Source organism: Helicoverpa armigera, chromosome 31 (assembly GCF_030705265.1).
Source record: "Helicoverpa armigera isolate CAAS_96S chromosome 31, ASM3070526v1, whole genome shotgun sequence".
Lineage (NCBI taxonomy): Eukaryota > Metazoa > Arthropoda > Insecta > Lepidoptera > Noctuidae > Helicoverpa > Helicoverpa armigera.
The window spans coordinates 4255317-4277487 of record NC_087150.1 but is presented as its reverse complement, the minus strand read 5'-3'; the positions used below and the strand labels follow the sequence as shown (position 1 = coordinate 4277487).

At 38.3% G+C, this 22171-nt stretch overlaps 1 protein-coding gene across 1 annotated transcript; it reads right to left on the bottom strand.

The window, feature by feature from the left end:
* Positions 1-3875: 3875 nt before the first annotated feature.
* On the bottom strand, positions 3876-20892 carry LOC110383560 (bromodomain-containing protein 8). Its single transcript, XM_064043403.1, has 18 exons — positions 20560-20892; positions 19802-19982; positions 18928-19135; positions 18356-18460; positions 17414-17554; positions 16221-16380; positions 15336-15444; positions 12171-12242; positions 11518-11658; positions 10984-11090; positions 10424-10596; positions 9553-9710; positions 8244-8366; positions 7633-7705; positions 7251-7365; positions 6585-6719; positions 5925-6033; positions 3876-5021 (listed from the first exon to the last, which is right to left on the bottom strand). Exons 1-18 carry the CDS (start codon positions 20742-20744, stop codon positions 4893-4895), a joined length of 2424 nt encoding a protein of 807 aa, XP_063899473.1. The 5' UTR covers positions 20745-20892; the 3' UTR covers positions 3876-4892.
* Positions 20893-22171: the final 1279 nt, after the last annotated feature.

Here is a 22171-nt window from a genome sequence, read left to right as displayed (position 1 = left end):
TTCACATTTTTTTTCGCTCACAAAATTACATATAACATCCGAGCATAAAGCATATTGTATGTAGTTGACATAATATGAAAATTACTGTTCACACCAAGACGTTAAAAGGCAAAAAACTATTAAACCGCTTTGAAAAAATCTTTCAGTTTTGAGGCGCTACACTCTTCCCGAGTAACATAGGCTATATTTTATCCCGGTACGGGCAGTAGTTCCAACGGGACGCGGGAAAACAGCTAGTAATTATTTTTTTTGGTAAAATGAACTAGCAAATTTTTCGCCTAACTACTTTTTCATATAATGCTCAGTTCGCACCCTTAGAATGAAAGTGACTTAATTCAAAATTCCTGTAATACTCGTTTTTACAATAAACTGACCTTAAAAAGCATAATCTATAACCCTGTAAATAAAAAGAGACCTATTTCTAACTATAACAGAGACTACGCTTATTTCGGTCTCTTTCACTCGTTCCGCTATTCGTTTACGCATATTGTGTGAAAGAGCCAGAATTAGTATTACGTCAGATGCGCTTGCGAGTGAACATGTAAAACATCGGCGAATCTCAAAAAGTGTCTGTTTATTGCGAATACTGCCACGCTAAATTACACAATATTTTTTGTCATAAAGTGACATTTTGCTTAATACGTCTTTATAGAACCAAATAATGTAATAGTATTCAGTGACCTTTTGAGGATTAGGTCTATTTAGTAAAAAATAATTATAAAAGACAAACGACACTTATAATAATAGGTCTGTCTATGACTAAAGGTATATTCATTATTTTTGTTTTTCTTAATATTGAACCTGTTTATTACTAAAATTAAAAAGTTTAAGTTGTAACTTTTTTGGAATATGCCCCTATAATATTAAAGTTGTGTGGTATGTTAAGATATTTAGGTACACACAGCCACATATCAGTGTATTCAGATCTGTGAATTTCTACAATTTATTGATCGATTCTCACCTTAATTTCCAACACGTTTTGATAGGATTTTATTAACATGATGTGGCTGTTTTACCTACACCGTTTTACCGCACTCCAACCCGTATGCATCAGACAGGACACCCGCCCACTTAACATAATTGTATTGGTTTTTATACCAATACTTTAGCACCCTAATGATATCGCTTGGGAAGTTCTTGATATTTGTCAATTTTCTCCATAGGCAGTCGTAAGATACGAGGTTGAAAGCCTTGGAGAGGTCCAGAAAACATGCACATACAGGTGTTTTCCTACTTGTATAGTATTGAACAGTCTGTTTGAGGCATAGTATAGCTGTTTACGTGGATAAGATTGGCTTAAAACCAAACTGGGCATCGTTAAGTATTAAGTACTTATCCAGCTGCTGGTCAGTCAGACTGTCCAACACCTTTGCAATGATAGTAGCCAGGGATATAGGCCTGTAGTTGCTCTTTTCACTCGCATCTCCAGTTTCATTCTTAACAATAGGCACAACAATAGTTTTAAGTAAATCAGCTGGAAGATACGAGTGACTCAGGCACAAGCTAAAAAACATTGCTAGCACTCGCGGTTAGTGCTTACCAGCATGCAGCAAATGCTCTATACTTAGGCTGTCATGACCCGGCGACTTGCCTCTCTTTAAGTTGCGTATGACAGTAGCTACCTCCCTGGCCGTAAACCTAATAGGCATGTCTTGAGACCCCCCCACCAACTCCGGCCCACCAGACGACGTACCCAGGGGAGACCCAACCCTAAAGGTTCTACTAAATAGGTTGGCGATATCATCAATACTCACAGGCAGACCCGACCTAGGATTCAACCTGTTCGTGGCTTTCCAAAAACTACCAAAATTCTTTGCGTCATGATGACTTGCAATGATGTCCATTTTTATTTGGTCCTTATTATTTTGGCACCATTTCAATTTACTTTTAAAAACCTTTCTACTTTCCACCATTTTTTCATATAAATCACCATTTTTCGGTCTACCAAACAACGTCCAGGTTTGAAAATCCGAGCCTGTCTGTGTGCGTCCTTCACATGCTTATTCCAGCCCGTTATGTAACTCTTTTTGCGCTGTAATCCGTTCTTACAGTTACTTTCGATTACACTTTCACAGAGTATACGCACAATTTCCGCATAAATATTGTCTAAAATAGTTTCATGTTCATTAATTCTACATCTAGTTTTAATACATTCAGTAAATTCTAAGGGAAAGTCTACATTTTTCAAGAGATCGTTACAATAATTGCTATATACCTCAGTCTGCTGCAAAGCTCTGTCACCCCATGTTACTTTGTTACATTTAGGAAGTGCAGGTGCAACTTTTGGCCTTAATAACTTAAGATCACACTTTATAATTAGAGGTAAATGGTCCGACCAAGACACGTCATAGAGCACACTAGCGTCTCTAACAGTGTTCCACGCCGCGTCTGTCACTACGCAGTGGTCTAACCAACTAGTAGAACCATCCTAACTAGCACACTAGTGGAAATAGCAGCCTATTTGGCAACTGTTAGCTGTACAGTAGTGCTTTAGGGGTTCCAAAAGTATCATTAAGTTCTACTATTGCTTCCGTAGCTGCTCATAGCTGCTCATAGCTGTAAATAACACTAAAGGCAGCAGAAACTGAACCAAATGCCACTCTGGGTTTTACAAGAGATCATTCTACAACCCATTTGCAGCCTACATCTTTAAAAGAGAGTTCAAACAATTATGTTAAAGGTTAAAGCTGCTAAAAAGTTTCTATTGCCGCTGATGTACGCGTTAGAACTGCATAAAGACTCAAATTGTAGACTTTTTAACGGAACTGTTTAAAAGATATATTTATCACTTTTCTGCCACTAAAGGTTTCATTGCAGAAGTGATTTGTTATTTTGTGCACACTTAAGTAGGAATTTGATCCTCTGTTCTACTTATAGCCACATTAAGGCTCCACAATAGAAGCAGGAGGTTAATAGACATTGCCTGCTCATTTGGATACATTCTGTTATTTTCTTCACAAACACAAGCAAAGGTCCCGTAGATTTTGTTTTCTCAATTACTGATAACGAATCAGTTACTTGAATAAATAAAATAAAGACGGTTATTAAGACTGAAATAAATAAATACATTCAGATTTTTATAACATTGCATTTTAATTTAATACCCTATGTCCAAATAACTTTCAGTCTTATTATTTATTGTGTCTACGGAATTATTTCCAATATGTGTCATAAACAGACTTAATTCTTAAAAAAAACATAGAATGGCAAACATAATTTTGAAATAAAGTGACTTAATTTGAAACTACTTTATATTTTATGTTATAATATATATAAAAAAATACTTTAAACATAAATTTGCATTGTCATTGTGATCTCAAAAGGCTAATCCACAAATCTGGTAAAAATCAATAGTAAGCCATTAAAAACGGAAGAGATATATTAAGATGTATTCAGTAATATAATTTTTTGATGACGATTTTGCTCATTTCCCACAAATTGCATTTTTTGGATTCGGTCACTTTCATTCTAAGGGTGCGAGTTGTCGAATTATAAACAAACTATTGACGGTACCTACAGACGCCAGCAGGTCAAGCTACCCGAATCTGTCAAATTTTACCAATCGAACATTAACCTGCCACTATTGTGATAAGGTTGAAAGTCTATTGAAGAAATTTGACAGATTGAGGTAGGTTGATGTGGGCTGCGGGTTGTTCGCGCGAGTTACCGCGGCCCTGGTACATAAAAGGCCTACGTCGGAACACGACTGTTTTTGTCAGTAAGAGTCTGACACTCCCTCACCGCTGCTAACCCACAGCGGGAGGAGTCATTTGATGATTTTTGACGTCGTTAAAAAAGGTATGTTGATGTGCTGTCTGTACATTTGGTGTGAACAAAACAATATTTTTAGTTTATATACATTAAAGAAAAAAAACACATTTATGATACATTCATAGCATTTATTTCACATTATAAGAGTTGTACTTTTATTTTTCTAAATATTACAAACGCGACATTGTTGAAGAAACTGTCTGACATGATTATTTTGCATAATATAGATATTTGGTGACTGTAATGTGGTCTTTCGGGGTCTGACGTAGATGGGGTCATGTGGGGTCTGACGCCAATGGAGTCAGGCGGGGTCTGCTGTGAATGGGGCGATGTGGGGTCTGATATAAATGGGGTTTCTTATGTGAGTTAGTGTGATAATCAACGCAATATTACTCTTGTAGCAGTGAGGGATAACAACAAAATTTGTGTAATGTTGGTTTGACAATGCATAGGAGACAGGGATACTCAACACAACCCTGTGAGGGGTAACGTATCTGCTATCAATGCTGTAGTTTATGCGTGAGTAGTCAATTTGCGTGCAATTTTGCAGGTAAGAGGTAACAAGATTACATTGTAGCAGTTAGGGGTAACGAAACATGTCTTTGCCGTGTATTGGGAATAATTATTTTTCCCTAAAAGTCAGGGTAACGCGACATATCTTTTATCAGGGGTAAACATTGCTTATTACATTTGCATAGCGTATAACTGCAACCAATGCGGCAGTTTATGCCTGAAATAAACTATTTTTAATTCCTATGCGCGAATGCTGAATTTTTATGCTATGGGTCAGTGGTGATTCTCATCTTTTCTCCTGCCAGGGGGTAACATAACATATGTTCACTAGTGTATCGTGTATCAATGCGGTCGTTTATGCGCAAGTGGTTATTTCTGTACTATGGGCCAGGGGTAACAAAACAGCTTTTCCCTAGAAGTCAGGGGAACATAACATAACTTGGGTACTGTAGGATGGTCAAAGTATATGGTTCAGGGATATTCAACACAACTTTTGCTATTTTTCTTGTGGCAGTAAGGGGTAATATAGGACAGGGGTAATACAACATATCTTTCTGCCAGGGGGGTAACAAGACATAGCTTATTTTCACTACTTCAGCTTATATGTATCAATGTGGTCGTTTATGCGCGAGTGTCCTGGGCTCGTGGTCGCGGCGGCGCTTGCGTCGCGGCGGCGGCTCGTGCAGCAACCCCGCGTGAGCCTGCGCAGCTAGCAGCATGCCCAGTTGGCCTTGTGCCTGGAGGAGATTAGGAAAATAATTATAAGGATTGATAGTTAAGATTTCTTTAATTTATGCGTATTTGCCAATTTACAAAAAATAGGTACTCAATACTATACTGAATAATAAAAGATATAAATAAATGAATTGGTTTACAGAAGGATAATAATAGCTATTTTTCAATCATCAGTTAACAAAAGGTAACTTCTATCTGTGGAATAAATATAGCGGTTTAATATATCTATACTAATATAATAAAAGACTTTTTGTTTGTTAATTTCTGCCCTCTCCTTCCCCCCCCCCTCCCTCCCTCTTTAAGCTCCGAAATTATTGAACCGAATTGAAAAATTCTTTCACTACTACGAATACAGAGAAAGGAAAACGAGCGGAGTTGCCATAACGCAGGTAGGTCAGGTGCTTCTAAGTCAAATACGTACGGTGGGCATGCTTATGAGATATTCGGTTATGTAAATACTAATTGATGTAAATACTGTAATACTACACACCTCGCTAAACATCTCCTTCGCCATGGCATAGACGCTGTGCTCCGAGCTGTTGTACATGAGAGCGTTGGACAACATCAGTAGCACATGTCTAACCACCTAGTCTTAATATTGATACCGACCCCAACATAGTTGGGAAAAGGCTCGGAAGATGATGACATACCTCCTTTTCCCAATTTTATTTGGTGTCGGCACAGCATCTTTTCTCTTCTATTCTATTCTATTTCTATTCATAATATATTCGGACCTTAGCATACTGCAATTTGTTTTGGCATAAGTTTTACAGCCGGCCGCTTGCCTGACGCTAACCCTCCTTGGGAATGCTATTGAGGTGGTTTGTCCGCAACCTCGCGGGTAGCCCAAATTGCTGGTGGAATGCACTAGGCCTTAGCTCCCTTAGTTGCCAATTAATACACACCTCGCTAAACATCTCCTTAGCCATGGTATACACACTATGCTCTGAACTGTTGTACATGAGCGCGTTGGACAACATCAGTAGCACGTCGCGCTGAAACTGCTCCGTAGTTCTGGGAACAAGAGAAATTAGTAGATTATAGTGGTGGGAAGAAAATAATCATCATTTTCTTTCTAGCTTCTAGGGTTCCGTATCTAAGGGGTACAATGGGACCGTATTACTAAGACTTTTCTTTTATGGCAAAACGGCTGGACCGGTTTTGATGAAATTTTGTGTGGATAGAGTGAAAATCTTGCTGAAGTATGTAAGGTACATGTTACCTGGGTGTCTATATTTTTAGCGTATTTTTTTAAGCCTTTTCATCCGGATACACTAACTTTGTAATTCTAGACACTCTCAAGGCCAAACGGCTGAACCAATTTTAGAGAAATATGGTATAGAACTACCTTAACCTGTGCTGCAGCTTATAAGTTACTTTTCCCCCGGATATCCAAGTATACTTCTTTTAACAGCCATTTTATCCGCGTACACTTATTTTTCCCCACTAATTTCCTACTTTTTCTCAGAAATTCCTATAAAATCGCTGGAAATCGCTAAAATTCCATAGAAACTATGGTGAAACTATAGTAATCTAAAACCCCAATAAATATATAGTAATCTGACCTTATAACGCCATTGTCGATGTTCCTGCGTATGGTGGAGAGGTCCATGGGCCGCTTGACCACCATGCTGTAGCCGGGCGCCTCGTCGTCGCTGATCGGACGCAAGAATAGCGACGCGTACTTGTGGGCGCAGAGTCTGTTGGGTAAAAATAAAATTATAAAATATCTATAGAAATATACAAAAACATAACCTGCCACCAGGCAGTCGGGTAAAAAGATGTAACTTTTTCTGCAATCCATGAGAGTTTACCACTTAAAAGTGTTAACTTAGTTATAATTGTCACTTATTTGCCGCTTATGACCAAAGTCAAAGTCAAATCATTCATTTCATTTAGGCCTTTACAAGCACATATGAACGTCAAAATTTATAAAATTAAATAGGTTTGATTCTATTTGAATACCTATATTTACCATTAAGTACAACTTGTAACTGTTATATGTAGAGCTAATAAATTCAAATAAACTTATTCTTTGGGACAAAAGGCCCAACAGTGGTAATTGAAATTTATTGTATTCCTAATCCTGTAATAAAAGCGAAAGTTGCTGTGTATGGACAAAAGTTGGTCTTCAAGCATGAACTACTTGATGGATTTTTACTAAATTGGCATCAGAATAACATATGTATAAGATACTTTTTATCCAGGTGCAGGAAATTAGCCTAACTGACCTGCTATAGACGAGCATGACGGATTTCTTCCACAGTCGGTGTTGTCTCTCGGCGTCGTTGGTGCTCGGCGACTCCGGGGCACTCGCCTCAGCCGCACTCTCGGAGCCCGAACATGCTGGAAAGATATATATTTTACTAGCTGACCCCGCGAACTTCGTATCGTTTAAACCTTCCCTGGACCTCTACAAACATTTTAAAACCAAAATAAGCCAAATCGGTCCAGCCATTCCGGAGTTTTAGTGAGACTAATGAACAGCAATTCATTTTTATATATAAGAAAGATGTACTTTAGACTGAGACAATTTGAAAATAAATATTATTAGAAAATTACAAAAGACTTATTATTTACATAAAGAAAAAAAATGTATACATAAAAACTTACTTCTGGAATCCGACTTCTTCTTGCGCGAGTAATCTCTCTTCTTCTTGCCATCTTTCTCTTCTTCTCGACTCAACTGTAATAATAATTAAATATTATTTACATGAAATCATTTTTGATAGCATACTGCCTGTTCCCTGCGGTTTCGCTAGGATCCCGAGGGAACGACATTCCACAAATGGATAAAAACCTGAAATATAAGTTATATAAGCTGTATTACTGCAGAGATTCATCAAAATGCATTTGGCAGTATCACAGATTTTGGGTTAGGGTTCCGTTTTACCCTTTTGGTACGAAACCCAACAAAATATTTTGGATTAAAACATAAAAATTTCTATATAAGATCTTCTAACATAATTAAAATCAAATGACGGCTCCCGCTGTGGGCTAGCAGCGGTGAGGGAGTGTCAGACTCTTACTGACTAAACCCCGCCATGTTCCTTCTGAAGCCCGCCATGTACCAGCGCCGCGGTCATGAGCGCAAACAACCCGCAGCCCCGGCAGGCCTTGGCATTCATTGGTGCTGTTCTTTTGTCATTTTTGACGAGAAAAAGTGCTTTTGACGCGAAAAAAGTTGTTGAATTCGACTTTGACTTTGATTTCGCTAGTCTGACCTCCATGGGAGTATCGTCATCGGTCTCGGTATGCGCGTCGTCCACGTCCGCCCTGTAGCGCTCGTCCTTCGCGTGCTCTGCGGGGGGAGCAGAGCTTAGCATCTCCTTTAGAGGGATTGAGTCCTGTAACAATGTTTATATTTGTAGTATTAAGAATAAGAATAAGAAGAATTTATTTGCACAGAATATGAGTATACAAAAGATGACACAATAGTTAACAGAATCATCATATTCTACCTGGAACAGGTGTACAAATTTATGATACAGACCGACTAAAGGTCCTGTTTTAATTGTATTTAAACAAAACACACATTATATAAACCTAAGATATAAAAGTGAAATAAACGAATATTAATACATATGTCTATATATATAAAAATGAAACCCGCTTTCCGTTGTCACGACATAACCTGAAAACGGCTTGACCGACCGGCTGAAAATGAGAGGGGAGGTAACTTAGACCCGGGAGAAGGTTTTAGGATAGTTTTTGTCACCATCCGGCTACGGGACGCGGGTGAAACCTCGGGCGAAAGCTTGTATTATGTAAATTTCAATTATCAACAAAAACAGGCATCTATGCTAATATTATAAAGCTTAAGAGTATGTTTGTGTGTTAGATTAGCTCAGGAAGCTATTCTCAAAAGCTGCTGCATCGATTTGAAAAAAATGTTTCAGTGTTATATAGCCCCATTAATATGGAAAAGGCGGGTACGGGATCGAAAAAGGCTAGGCTGGGAAAAGGTCAGCTAGGTGATGATTATCCGATTGCGGGAAACGGTACATATATTATTTATACCAGTGCAAAAATTAGAGCGTATCTGTAGTAGAGATTTTTCAATTTGAGTGAACCCCCAATCCAGTTCAAACCGGTTTATTGTACAGAACCGGTTGGTTCAAACCAGATTTGTGTTGCTGGGGAGTTTCGTTTCAAAAGTCGCTTTCTACAGAATTTTTTCACATAACTTGTATGAGGCCAATGTCAAAATCTTAAGTAAGCAAAAAGGGGATAAATAACAAAACTTCTTCAACTGTCAAAGAAACTGAACGCATCGTTAGTTTACTAGTTACTGAGCGTTTTGATCCCGGCCTACGTACGTTTTTGAACTAAAAGAAGGCGTCTCTACACGACGTATGAAGTATTTAAAGAACTTTAAATAAAAATATTATAGTATTGTATCTATTTTGATATTCCTTTTATATTGGTTAATTAGTATTTTTTTGTATTGTATTTTTATATGGGCTTTAGTTGCCTTAGATAAAGGAATAAATAAAAACACAGCAACAACATAAAATTTACCAGGTACCATACCTCAGATTCATCTTCCTTCTTCACTTCTTCAACTTGCGCAGTTTCTTCAGCAGGCATTTCTCCGTTCTCCATCATTTCAAGTTTCTGCTCTATGCTGTCGGTGCGGACGGGCTCCGGTTGTGGCGGTACTTCTTCTTGTACGTCGGGTAAGGGAGTTTCTGGGGGGAAAATGTGAAAATGGGTATATTGGGGAAAAGTGAAAAAGCTAGTTCATTTGGTTGGAGTAAGGTTAGGTTAGAAGATTTTTACATAAATGAATGTTTTTTTTTTGTGTTTAAATTGTTGCTTATAATAATGGTTCAATTGATGAAGTTATTGTTATTATTGCATTTACTTTGATTACCATATATTGACCACCATTTTATATGGACTCAGTCTAAACATGAGCAAAATTAATCTAGAACATTACCAAAACTCGACCTCAAGTATGTAGGTCTAAACATGACATGAAGACATGAACTAGGTATAAACAAATTAAGCTGCTATATTATCAAGTGTCTAAACATAGTTAATAACATAGTCTAAACTTGATCTCAACATGACCGAAAGTCGGTTTAAATATGATCGATCTTCAAATTACAGAAACCCGCTCTTAACTCAACTTCAGCTCTGATGTAACATAACCGAAATTCAGTCTAAACAATTTCAGCTGCTAATATAGTATGCAAATCTCTTATAAAAACTTGTTCTAAACATGACCGAAACTCTGTCGAAAAGCGACTTAAACTCGATCTAAATATGACTGAAACTCCGTCTAAACAATTTAAAATTATTGTTAGGTAATTCTTTATCAGGCCCCTTTAACCACTTTCGGATTTGAGGATAATTGTAACTTTCTGTCAATGTATGTATATTGTATATATATAATTACCATCCACAACAGGTTCACTCTCAGCAGGCAGTGGTATATCTTCTGGCGGCGTCTGCTCCGGTTCTTCTTGTACTACTGCTTGTTCTGATTCTTGTGTCACTTCTGTAACTTCTGTGACTTCTGTAACTTCTGTTAGTGGTGGGGCCTCTTCTTGTTGCTCTTCTGGGGTAACGCTGCAGAAGAATTAGGAAGAAAATTTTATATTAATTACAGCTGTTGCAGTCGTGTCTTGTGGGAACTTCATCTAGCACTGGGATAAAAAGTAGCCTATATCTAGCTAATCTCAATAAATGGACTATCTAATACTGAAATAATTTTTCAAATCGGACTACAAAGTAGTTTCTGAGATTAGTGTGTTTGAACTAACAAACTCTTAGGTTTATAGAATTAGTATGAATCTAATGCAGTTTCTCTCGAATTCTCGTGCGCATGCTTACTGTTATGCAAAACATGTATGCTTTTGTTTTTTTTTAAACCAATGTTTATACAATGTTTTAAGCTATAAGTATTCTATACTAAAAAAGTGTCATCCCAGACAGAAGTTGTTTTAATATACTTACGTCTCTTCCTCTATAACTTGTGGTTGCTCCTCTACTTGCTCTATGACCTCTTCGACGATCGCTTCCGGTTCCGCTGGCGTTTCCGCCTCTTTGATTTCTTCTTTTATCTATTGGAGAAAAAGTAATAAAGATTTTGAAAAATAATAGATTTGAACCCTTTCTGTTTTGATGTTTTATGAAAATGAATATACTTTAGTGTTTTTAACCGACTTCAAAAAAATGAAGTTTTCAATAACGTCAGGTTGAACCAATTTTGAAGTGATTTTTAGCATAGCATTTCTCATTTTTTTCAATTCTAGGTCAGGCAAGTACCAATGCAACTTTTCTAAGTTTGTATGTACTTTCTAAGTAATCTTAGACACCAATGGCTGATAAAAAGGTGAAGGAAAACATCTTGAGGAAACCTGGACTATATAGTCTGAAATCGCCAACCCGCGTTGAGCAAGCGTGGTGATTAATGCTCAATCCTTCTCCGTGTGAGAGGAGGCCGCAGCACAGCAGTGGGACGATAAAAAGGCTGGAACAGTAACATACCTTTTGATCCTCAGGCTGTATAACTTTAATTTCTGTAGTCGGAAACTTGACTTCCGGGAAAGCAATTTTGACTTCCACTTCCGGCGTCGGAGTGTTTTCTTTAGTAATTCTTGCTGCTTGAACCGGCGGGTGTTCGGGCTCCTAAAAAATTTCAAAAATATATGTGTATTTTTATCACCACGCTTATATTAGCTTCACTTGTAACTATGTATGTAAGAAAATCTTGGAATCTTAATTTGACCCACTTCCCGGTCTTCGATTAGGATGACATTTTGCACACGCTCTGAGTTCTGATGACAATACATGACTAGCGTGTTTTTGTGTGTTGTGTTAGTTTTTTTCAGCATGTAAGCTGGTACAATCGACCTTTGAAAATGGCAAAACTATAAGTTCTACGTAAAATAGTTAAATGGCATAGTTGTAGGTAATAAAAGATCTACAAATTTTGAAAAAAAAGGAGCGAATAAGTGTATGGATAGTGTCAAATAAAAATTAAAAACTAGCTCCTGGATGATGGTAATTTTTTCCCGATATTATAAAGCACTGGTAGTCAGTACATCCGGTTAGATTGGAAGCCGACCCCAACATAGTTGGGAAAAGGCTCGGAGGATGATTGTCAAAATTATTATAGAGAGTAAATAAATGTTATTTACCGTATTATCATCAACATCATCTTGTAATATTTCTTCTTCAATTGGTTCTACTGTCATTTGTTCTGGTTCCACCTGTAAAAATGTTATCGAAATCAGTCTTGCCGTTTTGGAGAATATGATTATATAACAATAATATAATTCCCGAGATATTTTTTATATCAGTCATGTGTCAAATCAAGTGATCAATTATTATTTATTCTTTTAACATTTAAGTCAATATAATTTACATAAATATATGGATGTCTTAATTAAAAAAATAATTCTGAGTAAGAAAAAACGTTTTTTTTATCTTTAAAAATTTCCCTCATTATTTCATTACATAAAAGTTGTATTTACCTAAAGAATTTATCGCGCTATGAGAGTGAAGGAATAGTGAGTGCACCTGTGTCCAAGCAAATGTGCCCAAACTATAATATGTCCTGCGCAGCTGGCTGATCTCCTTATATGAGAACAGCCGCCGTAGCCGACAATTTGCTAGCCGGTTGACTATCCGGCTAGGCATATAGTCACACTGCTCGGTTGACTATCCGGCTAGGCATATTGTTACAGCTTACCTTTATAACTTGCTCGTCTATAATGACAGGCGTCTCTTCAGTGACTACCGTCTCCGTAGTGACTTCCTCTTCCTTGCTCGGTTGACTATCCGGCTAGGCATATAGTCACACTGCTCGGTTGACTATCCGGCTAGGCATATTGTTACAGCTTACCTTTATAACTTGCTCGTCTATAATGACAGGCGTCTCTTCAGTGACTACCGTCTCCGTAGTGACTTCCTCTTCCTTGCTCGGTTGACTATCCGGCTAGGCATATAGTCACACTGCTCGGTTGACTATCCGGCTAGGCATATTGTTACAGCTTACCTTTATAACTTGCTCGTCGATAATGACAGGCGTCTCTTCAGTGACTACCGTCTCCGTAGTGACTTCCTCTTCCTTGCTCGGTTGACTATCCGGCTAGGCATATTGTTACAGCTTACCTTTATAACTTGCTCGTCTATAATGACAGGCGTCTCTTCAGTGACTACCGTCTCCGTAGTGACTTCCTCTTCCTTGCTCGGTTGACTATCCGGCTAGGCATATTGTTACAGCTTACCTTTATAACTTGCTCGTCGATAATGACAGGCGTCTCTTCAGTGACTACCGTCTCCGTAGTGACTTCCTCTTCCTTGCTCGGTTGACTATCCGGCTAGGCATATTGTTACAGCTTACCTTTATAACTTGCTCGTCTATAATGACAGGCGTCTCTTCAGTGACTACCGTCTCCGTAGTGACTTCCTCTTCCTTGCTCGGTTGACTATCCGGCTAGGCATATTGTTACAGCTTACCTTTATAACTTGCTCGTCTATAATGACAGGCGTCTCTTCAGTGACTACCGTCTCCGTAGTGACTTCCTCTTCCTTGCTCGGTTGACTATCCGGCTAGGCATATTGTTACAGCTTACCTTTATAACTTGCTCGTCTATAATGACAGGCGTCTCTTCAGTGACTACCGTCTCCGTAGTGACTTCCTCTTCCTTGCTCGGTTGACTATCCGGCTAGGCATATAGTCACACTGCTCGGTTGACTATCCGGCTAGGCATATTGTTACAGCTTACCTTTATAACTTGCTCGTCTATAATGACAGGCGTCTCTTCAGTGACTACCGTCTCCGTAGTGACTTCCTCTTCCTTGCTCGGTTGACTATCCGGCTAGGCATATAGTCACACTGCTCGGTTGACTATCCGGCTAGGCATATTGTTACAGCTTACCTTTATAACTTGCTCGTCTATAATGACAGGCGTCTCTTCAGTGACTACCGTCTCCGTAGTGACTTCCTCTTCCTTGCTCGGTTGACTATCCGGCTAGGCATATAGTCACACTGCTCGGTTGACTATCCGGCTAGGCATATTGTTACAGCTTACCTTTATAACTTGCTCGTCTATAATGACAGGCGTCTCTTCAGTGACTACCGTCTCCGTAGTGACTTCCTCTTCCTTGCTCGGTTGACTATCCGGCTAGGCATATAGTCACACTGCTCGGTTGACTATCCGGCTAGGCATATTGTTACAGCTTACCTTTATAACTTGCTCGTCTATAATGACAGGCGTCTCTTCAGTGACTACCGTCTCCGTAGTGACTTCCTCTTCCTTGCTCGGTTGACTATCCGGCTAGGCATATAGTCACACTGCTCGGTTGACTATCCGGCTAGGCATATTGTTACAGCTTACCTTTATAACTTGCTCGTCTATAATGACAGGCGTCTCTTCAGTGACTACCGTCTCCGTAGTGACTTCCTCTTCCTTGCTCGGTTGACTATCCGGCTAGGCATATTGTTACAGCTTACCTTTATAACTTGCTCGTCTATAATGACAGGCGTCTCTTCAGTGACTACCGTCTCCGTAGTGACTTCCTCTTCCTTGCTCGGTTGACTATCCGGCTAGGCATATAGTCACACTGCTCGGTTGACTATCCGGCTAGGCATATTGTTACAGCTTACCTTTATAACTTGCTCGTCTATAATGACAGGCGTCTCTTCAGTGACTACCGTCTCCGTAGTGACTTCCTCTTCCTTGCTCGGTTGACTATCCGGCTAGGCATATTGTTACAGCTTACCTTTATAACTTGCTCGTCTATAATGACAGGCGTCTCTTCAGTGACTACCGTCTCCGTAGTGACTTCCTCTTCCTTGCTCGGTTGACTATCCGGCTAGGCATATAGTCACACTGCTCGGTTGACTATCCGGCTAGGCATATTGTTACAGCTTACCTTTATAACTTGCTCGTCTATAATGACAGGCGTCTCTTCAGTGACTACCGTCTCCGTAGTGACTTCCTCTTCCTTGCTCGGTTGACTATCCGGCTAGGCATATTGTTACAGCTTACCTTTATAACTTGCTCGTCTATAATGACAGGCGTCTCTTCAGTGACTACCGTCTCCGTAGTGACTTCCTCTTCCTTGCTCGGTTGACTATCCGGCTAGGCATATAGTCACACTGCTCGGTTGACTATCCGGCTAGGCATATTGTTACAGCTTACCTTTATAACTTGCTCGTCTATAATGACAGGCGTCTCTTCAGTGACTACCGTCTCCGTAGTGACTTCCTCTTCCTTGCTCGGTTGACTATCCGGCTAGGCATATAGTCACACTGCTCGGTTGACTATCCGGCTAGGCATATTGTTACAGCTTACCTTTATAACTTGCTCGTCTATAATGACAGGCGTCTCTTCAGTGACTACCGTCTCCGTAGTGACTTCCTCTTCCTTGCTCGGTTGGGCCACGGGCTTTGCGTCTGCTGGCCTGTAAATGTAAGAAAATACTATTAAATAATTATATTTATTACTGTTTTTGCACTTTTGATGAAATATAAGGGTTTATAGAATAAAAGTAGTTTATAACGTCGATAATTTGACAACCTAAAGATGATTTTGTTTAAAAAAATATCTTTTTTATAAGATTTTTTTAGTCATTACTAGTACATATTGTTCTTGATAAAGGATAATAAGTAGCCTACCACCTTCCTTGATAAATAACTTTTAAATCAAAGAATGACACTTTTTCAAGATGGCGGTATAACCCGACCGATGACAAAATCACAGTTACTGCGAACATTTTACACAAAAATGTGACGTTTTGTCATCGGTCGGGTTATACCGCCATCTTGAAAAAGTGTCATTCTTTGTTTACCTTTTAGCTCTTGCTTCCGTGGATAGGGTATAGATGCATTTTTCAAATAGGGATAGTAAGTAGTTTCTAAAATAAGCCTCTACAAACCAACTCTTATTATTATTTTGTGTATTAAAATTGGCTTTTTTCACAGTAAAAGATTCGGAGAATTTGAGAACCTCCTCATTTTAGGAATTCGGTTAAAAATGGCTTAATCAGGTGTCACTCTTTTACTACAAAAACTACTGAACGGATTTTGGTGAAATTATGCATACATACAGCTTTCACATGGAATGTTTTTTTTCCGTTTTTCAGACCCTTTTTGTCATTACCGGTTTTTCTCCAACATTATAAATAAATATAATAAATAAATTATAGATAAATAAATTATCGATATTATCGATACTCACCGGTTGGGCGGCTTGTGCATGGCAGTGACGGGCGGTATATGTATGTCGATATCTCTGAACGCGTACACGTCCTCCGCTTTAATCTCAATGTCATCGATATCTAGTGATGGGGCCTGAGTTGTGGGTTGTACCGTTGTCGATAGAACTGGTGGGGTGTTGGCTGTGGGAGAAAATGTGCTATGTGAATTATTTGTTTTTTGTTATGTTTTTTGTTACAGCCTTTATATCGTCCCACTGCTGGGCTGCGGCCTCCTCTCACACGGAGGATTGAGCATTAATCACCACCCTTGCTCAATGCGGGTTGGTGATTTCAGACTATATATAGTCCAGGTTTCCTCGAGTTGTTTTCCTTCACCTTTTTATCAGCCATTGGTGTCTAAGTTATACTTAGAAAGTACTTACAGACTTAGAAAAGTTGCATTGGTACTTGCCTGACCTGGAATCGAACCCGCGCCCTCATACTCGAGAGGTTGGTTCTTTACCCACTAGGCCACCACGACTCGACACGAATTATTTGTTAAAAATCAACAATTTCAATATGCCTAAAACCTTCTTCCAAGTATAATAATAAGTTAAAACATTTTTATTTATTTGTATAGCTTGTTAACTAATTTCTAGATATAGAAACGTCTAGAAAAGAAGGTTACAGTTTCAAACATTCTAGAACTTGTAAAGTATAAATAAAATTGATGTTGGATGAAAAGATTTAAGCTTTTATGGCCTTACACTTGTCTAAAAAAATGTGGCTGCAAAATGAACCATATGTCAACGTCATAATCTGTCATGTTTTTAAGACAAGTGTTGAACAGACGCTTAAAAGTTTTTGTGGTACGACGGCAAAATTTCTAGAATGTTTTCAAATTTTCTAAAACCTACTCAAATGTGGAGTTCAGCATCATTTAAATGATGCATATACTTTCAATAGTTTTTTTTTTACTTTTCTAAAACCTATTTGATGTTTCTATAAATTGATCGAACCTTCTCGAATGTCCCAAATCTTTTGCAAACCTTGAAATTTCTTGATAGTTTACCTTTGGAATTAGACAATATGTACTTGTGTGGGGCTAATGTCAAAATTCCATCTCTAGTAAGTAAATCAAAAGATGGATAGGATATTGGGACCGGCCATCAGTGGGTAACCTTTCAACTGGTGTTCGATAACTTGAACACTCTAGAACGTTCTAGGATCTTACCTTTCAACTGATGTTCGATCTGTTGTAGTTGGGATTTGATATGCTCTATAGCGGCGTGTTTGCTCTCATGCTGTGTGGATTGAGCTGACTTTTCTAGCAGTAGTGATAATGTTGGCGCTGTGACCGATGGGGATACTGTTTCTGTGAAGAAATAGAAAAAATATTAATGTTATAAAGCTGAAAAGTTTGTTCATTTATTTTGATCTCGTTTTTTCTATAATTACTTACATATTTTAATATTGTATTTTTTATATAGAGTCAATTTTATTATGATAAGCTACATTAAGAACCATTTGAAATTTTGTACGCCATCATAAGGCAAAACATGAGTTGATACTACTTATTATAAAAAGTATGCTTTGTAGGTACCATGTTTTACAAAATAAAGTATCTTTATCTTAAAAAAAAAAAAAAGTTTCTTAGGAACAACTGGTAGAATTTGAAAAAATCTTTCAGTATCTGATAGCCTTTTTATCGAGGAAGACGCGGTCTAGCTCCTACGGGACGCGGGTGAGACCACTGCGGGGAAGCTAGCTATTTCTAATAATATTTTGCGAATCACTGTGCAGAAACCTTATAATGTATAAAGGGGCTAGCGCCTGTGCTCAGAAATTATTATTTAGTAGTACTTCTGCAATAATTGTTAGTGCGTATCGTCCTGTCATGACAAATCCCAGCGGTCTTTAGAACATCTATGTTGTGCGAGGCGGAAATGAAAAGAACCAAAATATGCAATCCTATAAAAAATGAATTATATGCATTAGCCAACATGCAAATGCATATTGATTAACAAGAATGGCTGAACCGTTTAAACTGAAAATTAAGAGGGGTAGTAGCTTAACCCCGGAGAAGGACATAGGATAGTTTTTGTCACCATCCGGGACGCGGGTGACACCACAGGAAAACAGCTGGTACAGTATATATGTTTGTTTAAGTACTTACCAACACAGTTATTCGGGTGAGACATATGCTGCGGCGTGGTGACGACGGGAGAAGACTTCAGAAGAGAAGTCAGAAGCGGGGATGACGGAGATGCTGGCGTTGGGGCTAAAACAATATATTAAGATTAATTATTATTTTATATTAAAAAAATATCGATTATAATCTTCATCCTCCGAGCCATATTCTCAACCATGTTGGGATCGGGTTCCAGAAAAAACCGGCTAAGTGCGAGTCAGGGTTCCGTACCATTACGTAAAATCACGTTTGTTGTATGGGAGCCCCCAAAATATTTATTTTATCCTAGTTTTCAGTATTTGTTGTTATAGCGGCAACAGAAATACATCATCTGTGAAATCCTTTGGGTACGGAACCCTAAAAAGGCGTGCAAGGGTAAAGGTTATTGGTCCATTGGCATAGAGTGAGTTAGCGCGGCCCTGGTACATAAAAGGCCGACGACGGAACACGACGGTGTTTAGTCAGTAAGAGTCTGACACTCTCTCACCGCGTGTAACCCACAGCGGGAGGGGTCATTTGATGATTTTTGACGTCGTTAAAAAAAAAGGTGCCCATACCAGCAGTAGTTGGCTGCGGGCTGAGGTTGTTCCCCATGGGTTTCCACGTCCTGTCAGCTCGCGCTCTCCTCTCGTCTCTCTCCTTCAGCCAGGCTGCCCTCCGAGCTGCTTCTCTCTCTCTCGCTCTGTTGCGAGCTTCGATTGCTGTCCAGACCTCTCGGAGACGATCTTCTGAAGTTGAGGGGTTCCGGACTTCTGTGATTTCATTCTGGGGACAAGAAATTAACATAAGATCAGTAATTTTGGATTGAAAGGGTGATCAGGTTACTTTTGCATTTATTAGTTCTTGACATGTCATGAGAAAAGGCCTGTGCTTTGTAAAAAGACTGATGAAGATTAAATAAGGATCAAATTAAAATGCATTTTGGAACAGGTTGAAAACATATTTAAAATGCATTTCAAAAGAGCCTTGCTTATTAAAAAAATATATCCATTCAGACATGGAATAGGTGTAAAATACACCTGCTCAAAAGGGATAGGCAATTTCAGTATTTATTGTAAAGATGTTTTGGTATAACTACATATTACTTACAGAAGTTACATTGGTACTTGCTTAACCTAGAAAGGCTGGTGTTTTAACTACAATACTCCATTTTATGGTTTACCGTTAGTTAAGTTGTGGTGGCCTAGCAGGTAAAGTACCAACTTCTCATGTATGAGAGTGTGGGTTTGATTCCAGGTCAGGCAGGTATCAATGCAACTTTCCTAAGTTTGTATGTACTTTCTAAGTATATCTTAAACACCAATGGCTGATAAAAAGGTGAAGGTCTTGAGGAAACCTGGACTATAAAGTCTGAAATCACCAACCCGCATTGAGCAAGCGTGGTGATTAATGCTCAATGTCTCTAATCAAATGGAGTATAGTTTTTATTACCTTCAACTGTTCATACTGCTGATTCATCTCAACTAGTGTCTTCTGTATCTCATTGATCCGTTCCTGGGTTAATCTTTTCAGTATACTCTCCTGTGCCGTCTCCACAGCGCCTTCGGAGCTACGCTTCTTGCGTTTTGGAGTCTCCACGTGTTCCAGTAGGGCTCCATATTGGGCTGCACAGCTGGGGAGGTAGATTACAAGTTTTATTGAAATTCGAAATAGGCTGAAAAACTCGAAATAACACTTACAAAGCTAAAATTATTTGATAAAGATCCCCAAATAAAATGTCCTATTTATTGCATGTGTTAATTATTTAAATAATGTAAGCAAAAACATATTGCACCAACTTGGGAACTAGACGGGAAGAGGAAAACTAATTATTTTGAAATTCGGCCGGAGAAGAGAACAAAAAAGGATTTATTTACATATGATGGTTGTAATTAATACAAATACTTAGAAATAATGGCATATGCTTGTTAGTTTTTAGCCATAAATTGTAGTTGTAGCAAGAATTATTAATATCAACATTGGTTTTCAACGCTAACCACTGTACATAACAAAAAACTAATGCTTTTGGTTGTTTTTGTATCAAAACTGACTAAAATCTCACACAACCATCAAGTTTAAAACCTCACACATACCATTTATAGCTAAAAACACTCAATTTATAGAAAAAATCATTAAAATTTGCATCAGACAAAAAATAATAACATAGGTTGGAATCACCATAACAGAAAAAAGTTCATAAAACAACAAACCTTTTTTGTGAATACCAGTCCGGTGGCCTATTTGGTTCTCCAATAGTTTTTAAAGCGCGGGAAACCGACATCCAGTTCTGATCTCCACTTCTTACGACTGCAGAAGCCAAGCATAACTGCTCTCTCACATTCCATGTATCTAACGGTACTCTTTTCAGCTGTAAACGCTCTTGAATCGAACTCATTTGTCACTTAAACGATAGATAAAAGTCTAAAGTTTATTTAAATGCCGGTTTTTTGTTTGAAACTTGTAATATTTAATGTATTTTTGATCGAATTATCACAGGAAGCGATTTTTTGTTGTGTACACAATTTGACATTGATCACACATTGATTGACAACAACGCGGTCACAGATTGCTAAAGTTTGTAATTTTGTTCGCCAGATTAAAAATTGTACAGATTAAATAAAAACTAATAGAACCCAATAAATTCGATTTTTACTTTGTATTTGTAACTTTCTGCAGGATAAATAATGCCCAGTAAAGAATATTTAATACAATGAAATAATAAGCCCACACGGCCCAAGCACAGAGATAAACAGATATAAGAGAAGGTTCATATCAAACGGAAAATGGATCGAGCATATCGTAAATGTACCTATAATCGAGACACTAACGTTTTATCGTATATTTGTTTGTTTTGGCGTTACGAGACTGATAATTCAGTCAGATATGAACCTTCCTCAAACCCCTCAGGCAGACACGCAGGAATCTACTAGTCTAGTTGCTTATTTATCATACAAATATAAATAGTTAATAAACACAAGTGCATCAACGTGTGACGAGGGCGTTGTACACACGCTTACTGAAATAGAACGATAAGTCAAGGTTAGATTTTACGGTTTTGCTAACGAGGTTTATATTTGCATCTACATCATCTGCATATTTCGTAATTTGTAATTAACTCATTCATACTACGCTTTCGCGGTTAAGCAGCTGAATAGATGTTCATGTACCTACCTAATTTGGCATAGAGTTAGATGGACTCCCGTGTCTTTCTATTTCTTGGCATGTCAGACTTTCTTTTTATCCACGTGCGGGGGGCAGCTTATTTGTAATAATAAAAAATGCACAACAAACAACAATTATTTTATTCGTTCTAAAAATAAGTATTAATACCTAACAATGAATTTTACGTGATCAGAAATAATTTTCCCAATACTTAACTATTTTCTCAATTGGTACCTATACCTACTTAACGATGGGAAAACGCGCAAAACTACAAACGAATAAAATTGCTGGTTTGACCAATAAACTGTAAGTTCGCATTGACAATGATCTTTCACGAAACGCCTAAAAATAGTGCCCAAATTTTCACGAATGGTTACAAAGGTCACTGAACTTTTATTGAAACTGTTGATAGTCATTACGGGTTGTCAGACTTTCGTTGATAGTCGCAGACTTTCTGGCTTCTAACTACCAGAACTATTATAGTAATCTGTGCTACCAGTAACGGCAGTAACGACTACCAAAGATGTTCAAATGACAGGGACCTACAGTTTATCGTGCCCTCTGAAACACGGCACACAGACTGAGGAAAGTTGCATTGCACTTGCCCGACTTGAAATCGAATTCACACTCACACTGGAGAGGTTGGTTCTTTACCTATTA

Excerpts from the sequence above, each read along its gene's own strand:
- LOC110383560 (XM_064043403.1), bottom strand. The coding sequence starts at position 20,744 with ATGAGTTCGATTCAAGAGCGTTTACAGCTGAAAAGAGTACCGTTAGAT. Across the intron at positions 19,136-19,801 it reads AGCAGTATGAACAGTTGAAG|AATGAAATCACAGAAGTCCG; the intron begins GTAATAAAAACT and ends TCTTGTCCCCAG. Across the intron at positions 12,243-15,335 it reads TAGACGAGCAAGTTATAAAG|GTGGAACCAGAACAAATGAC; the intron begins GTAAGCTGTAAC and ends ACATTTTTACAG.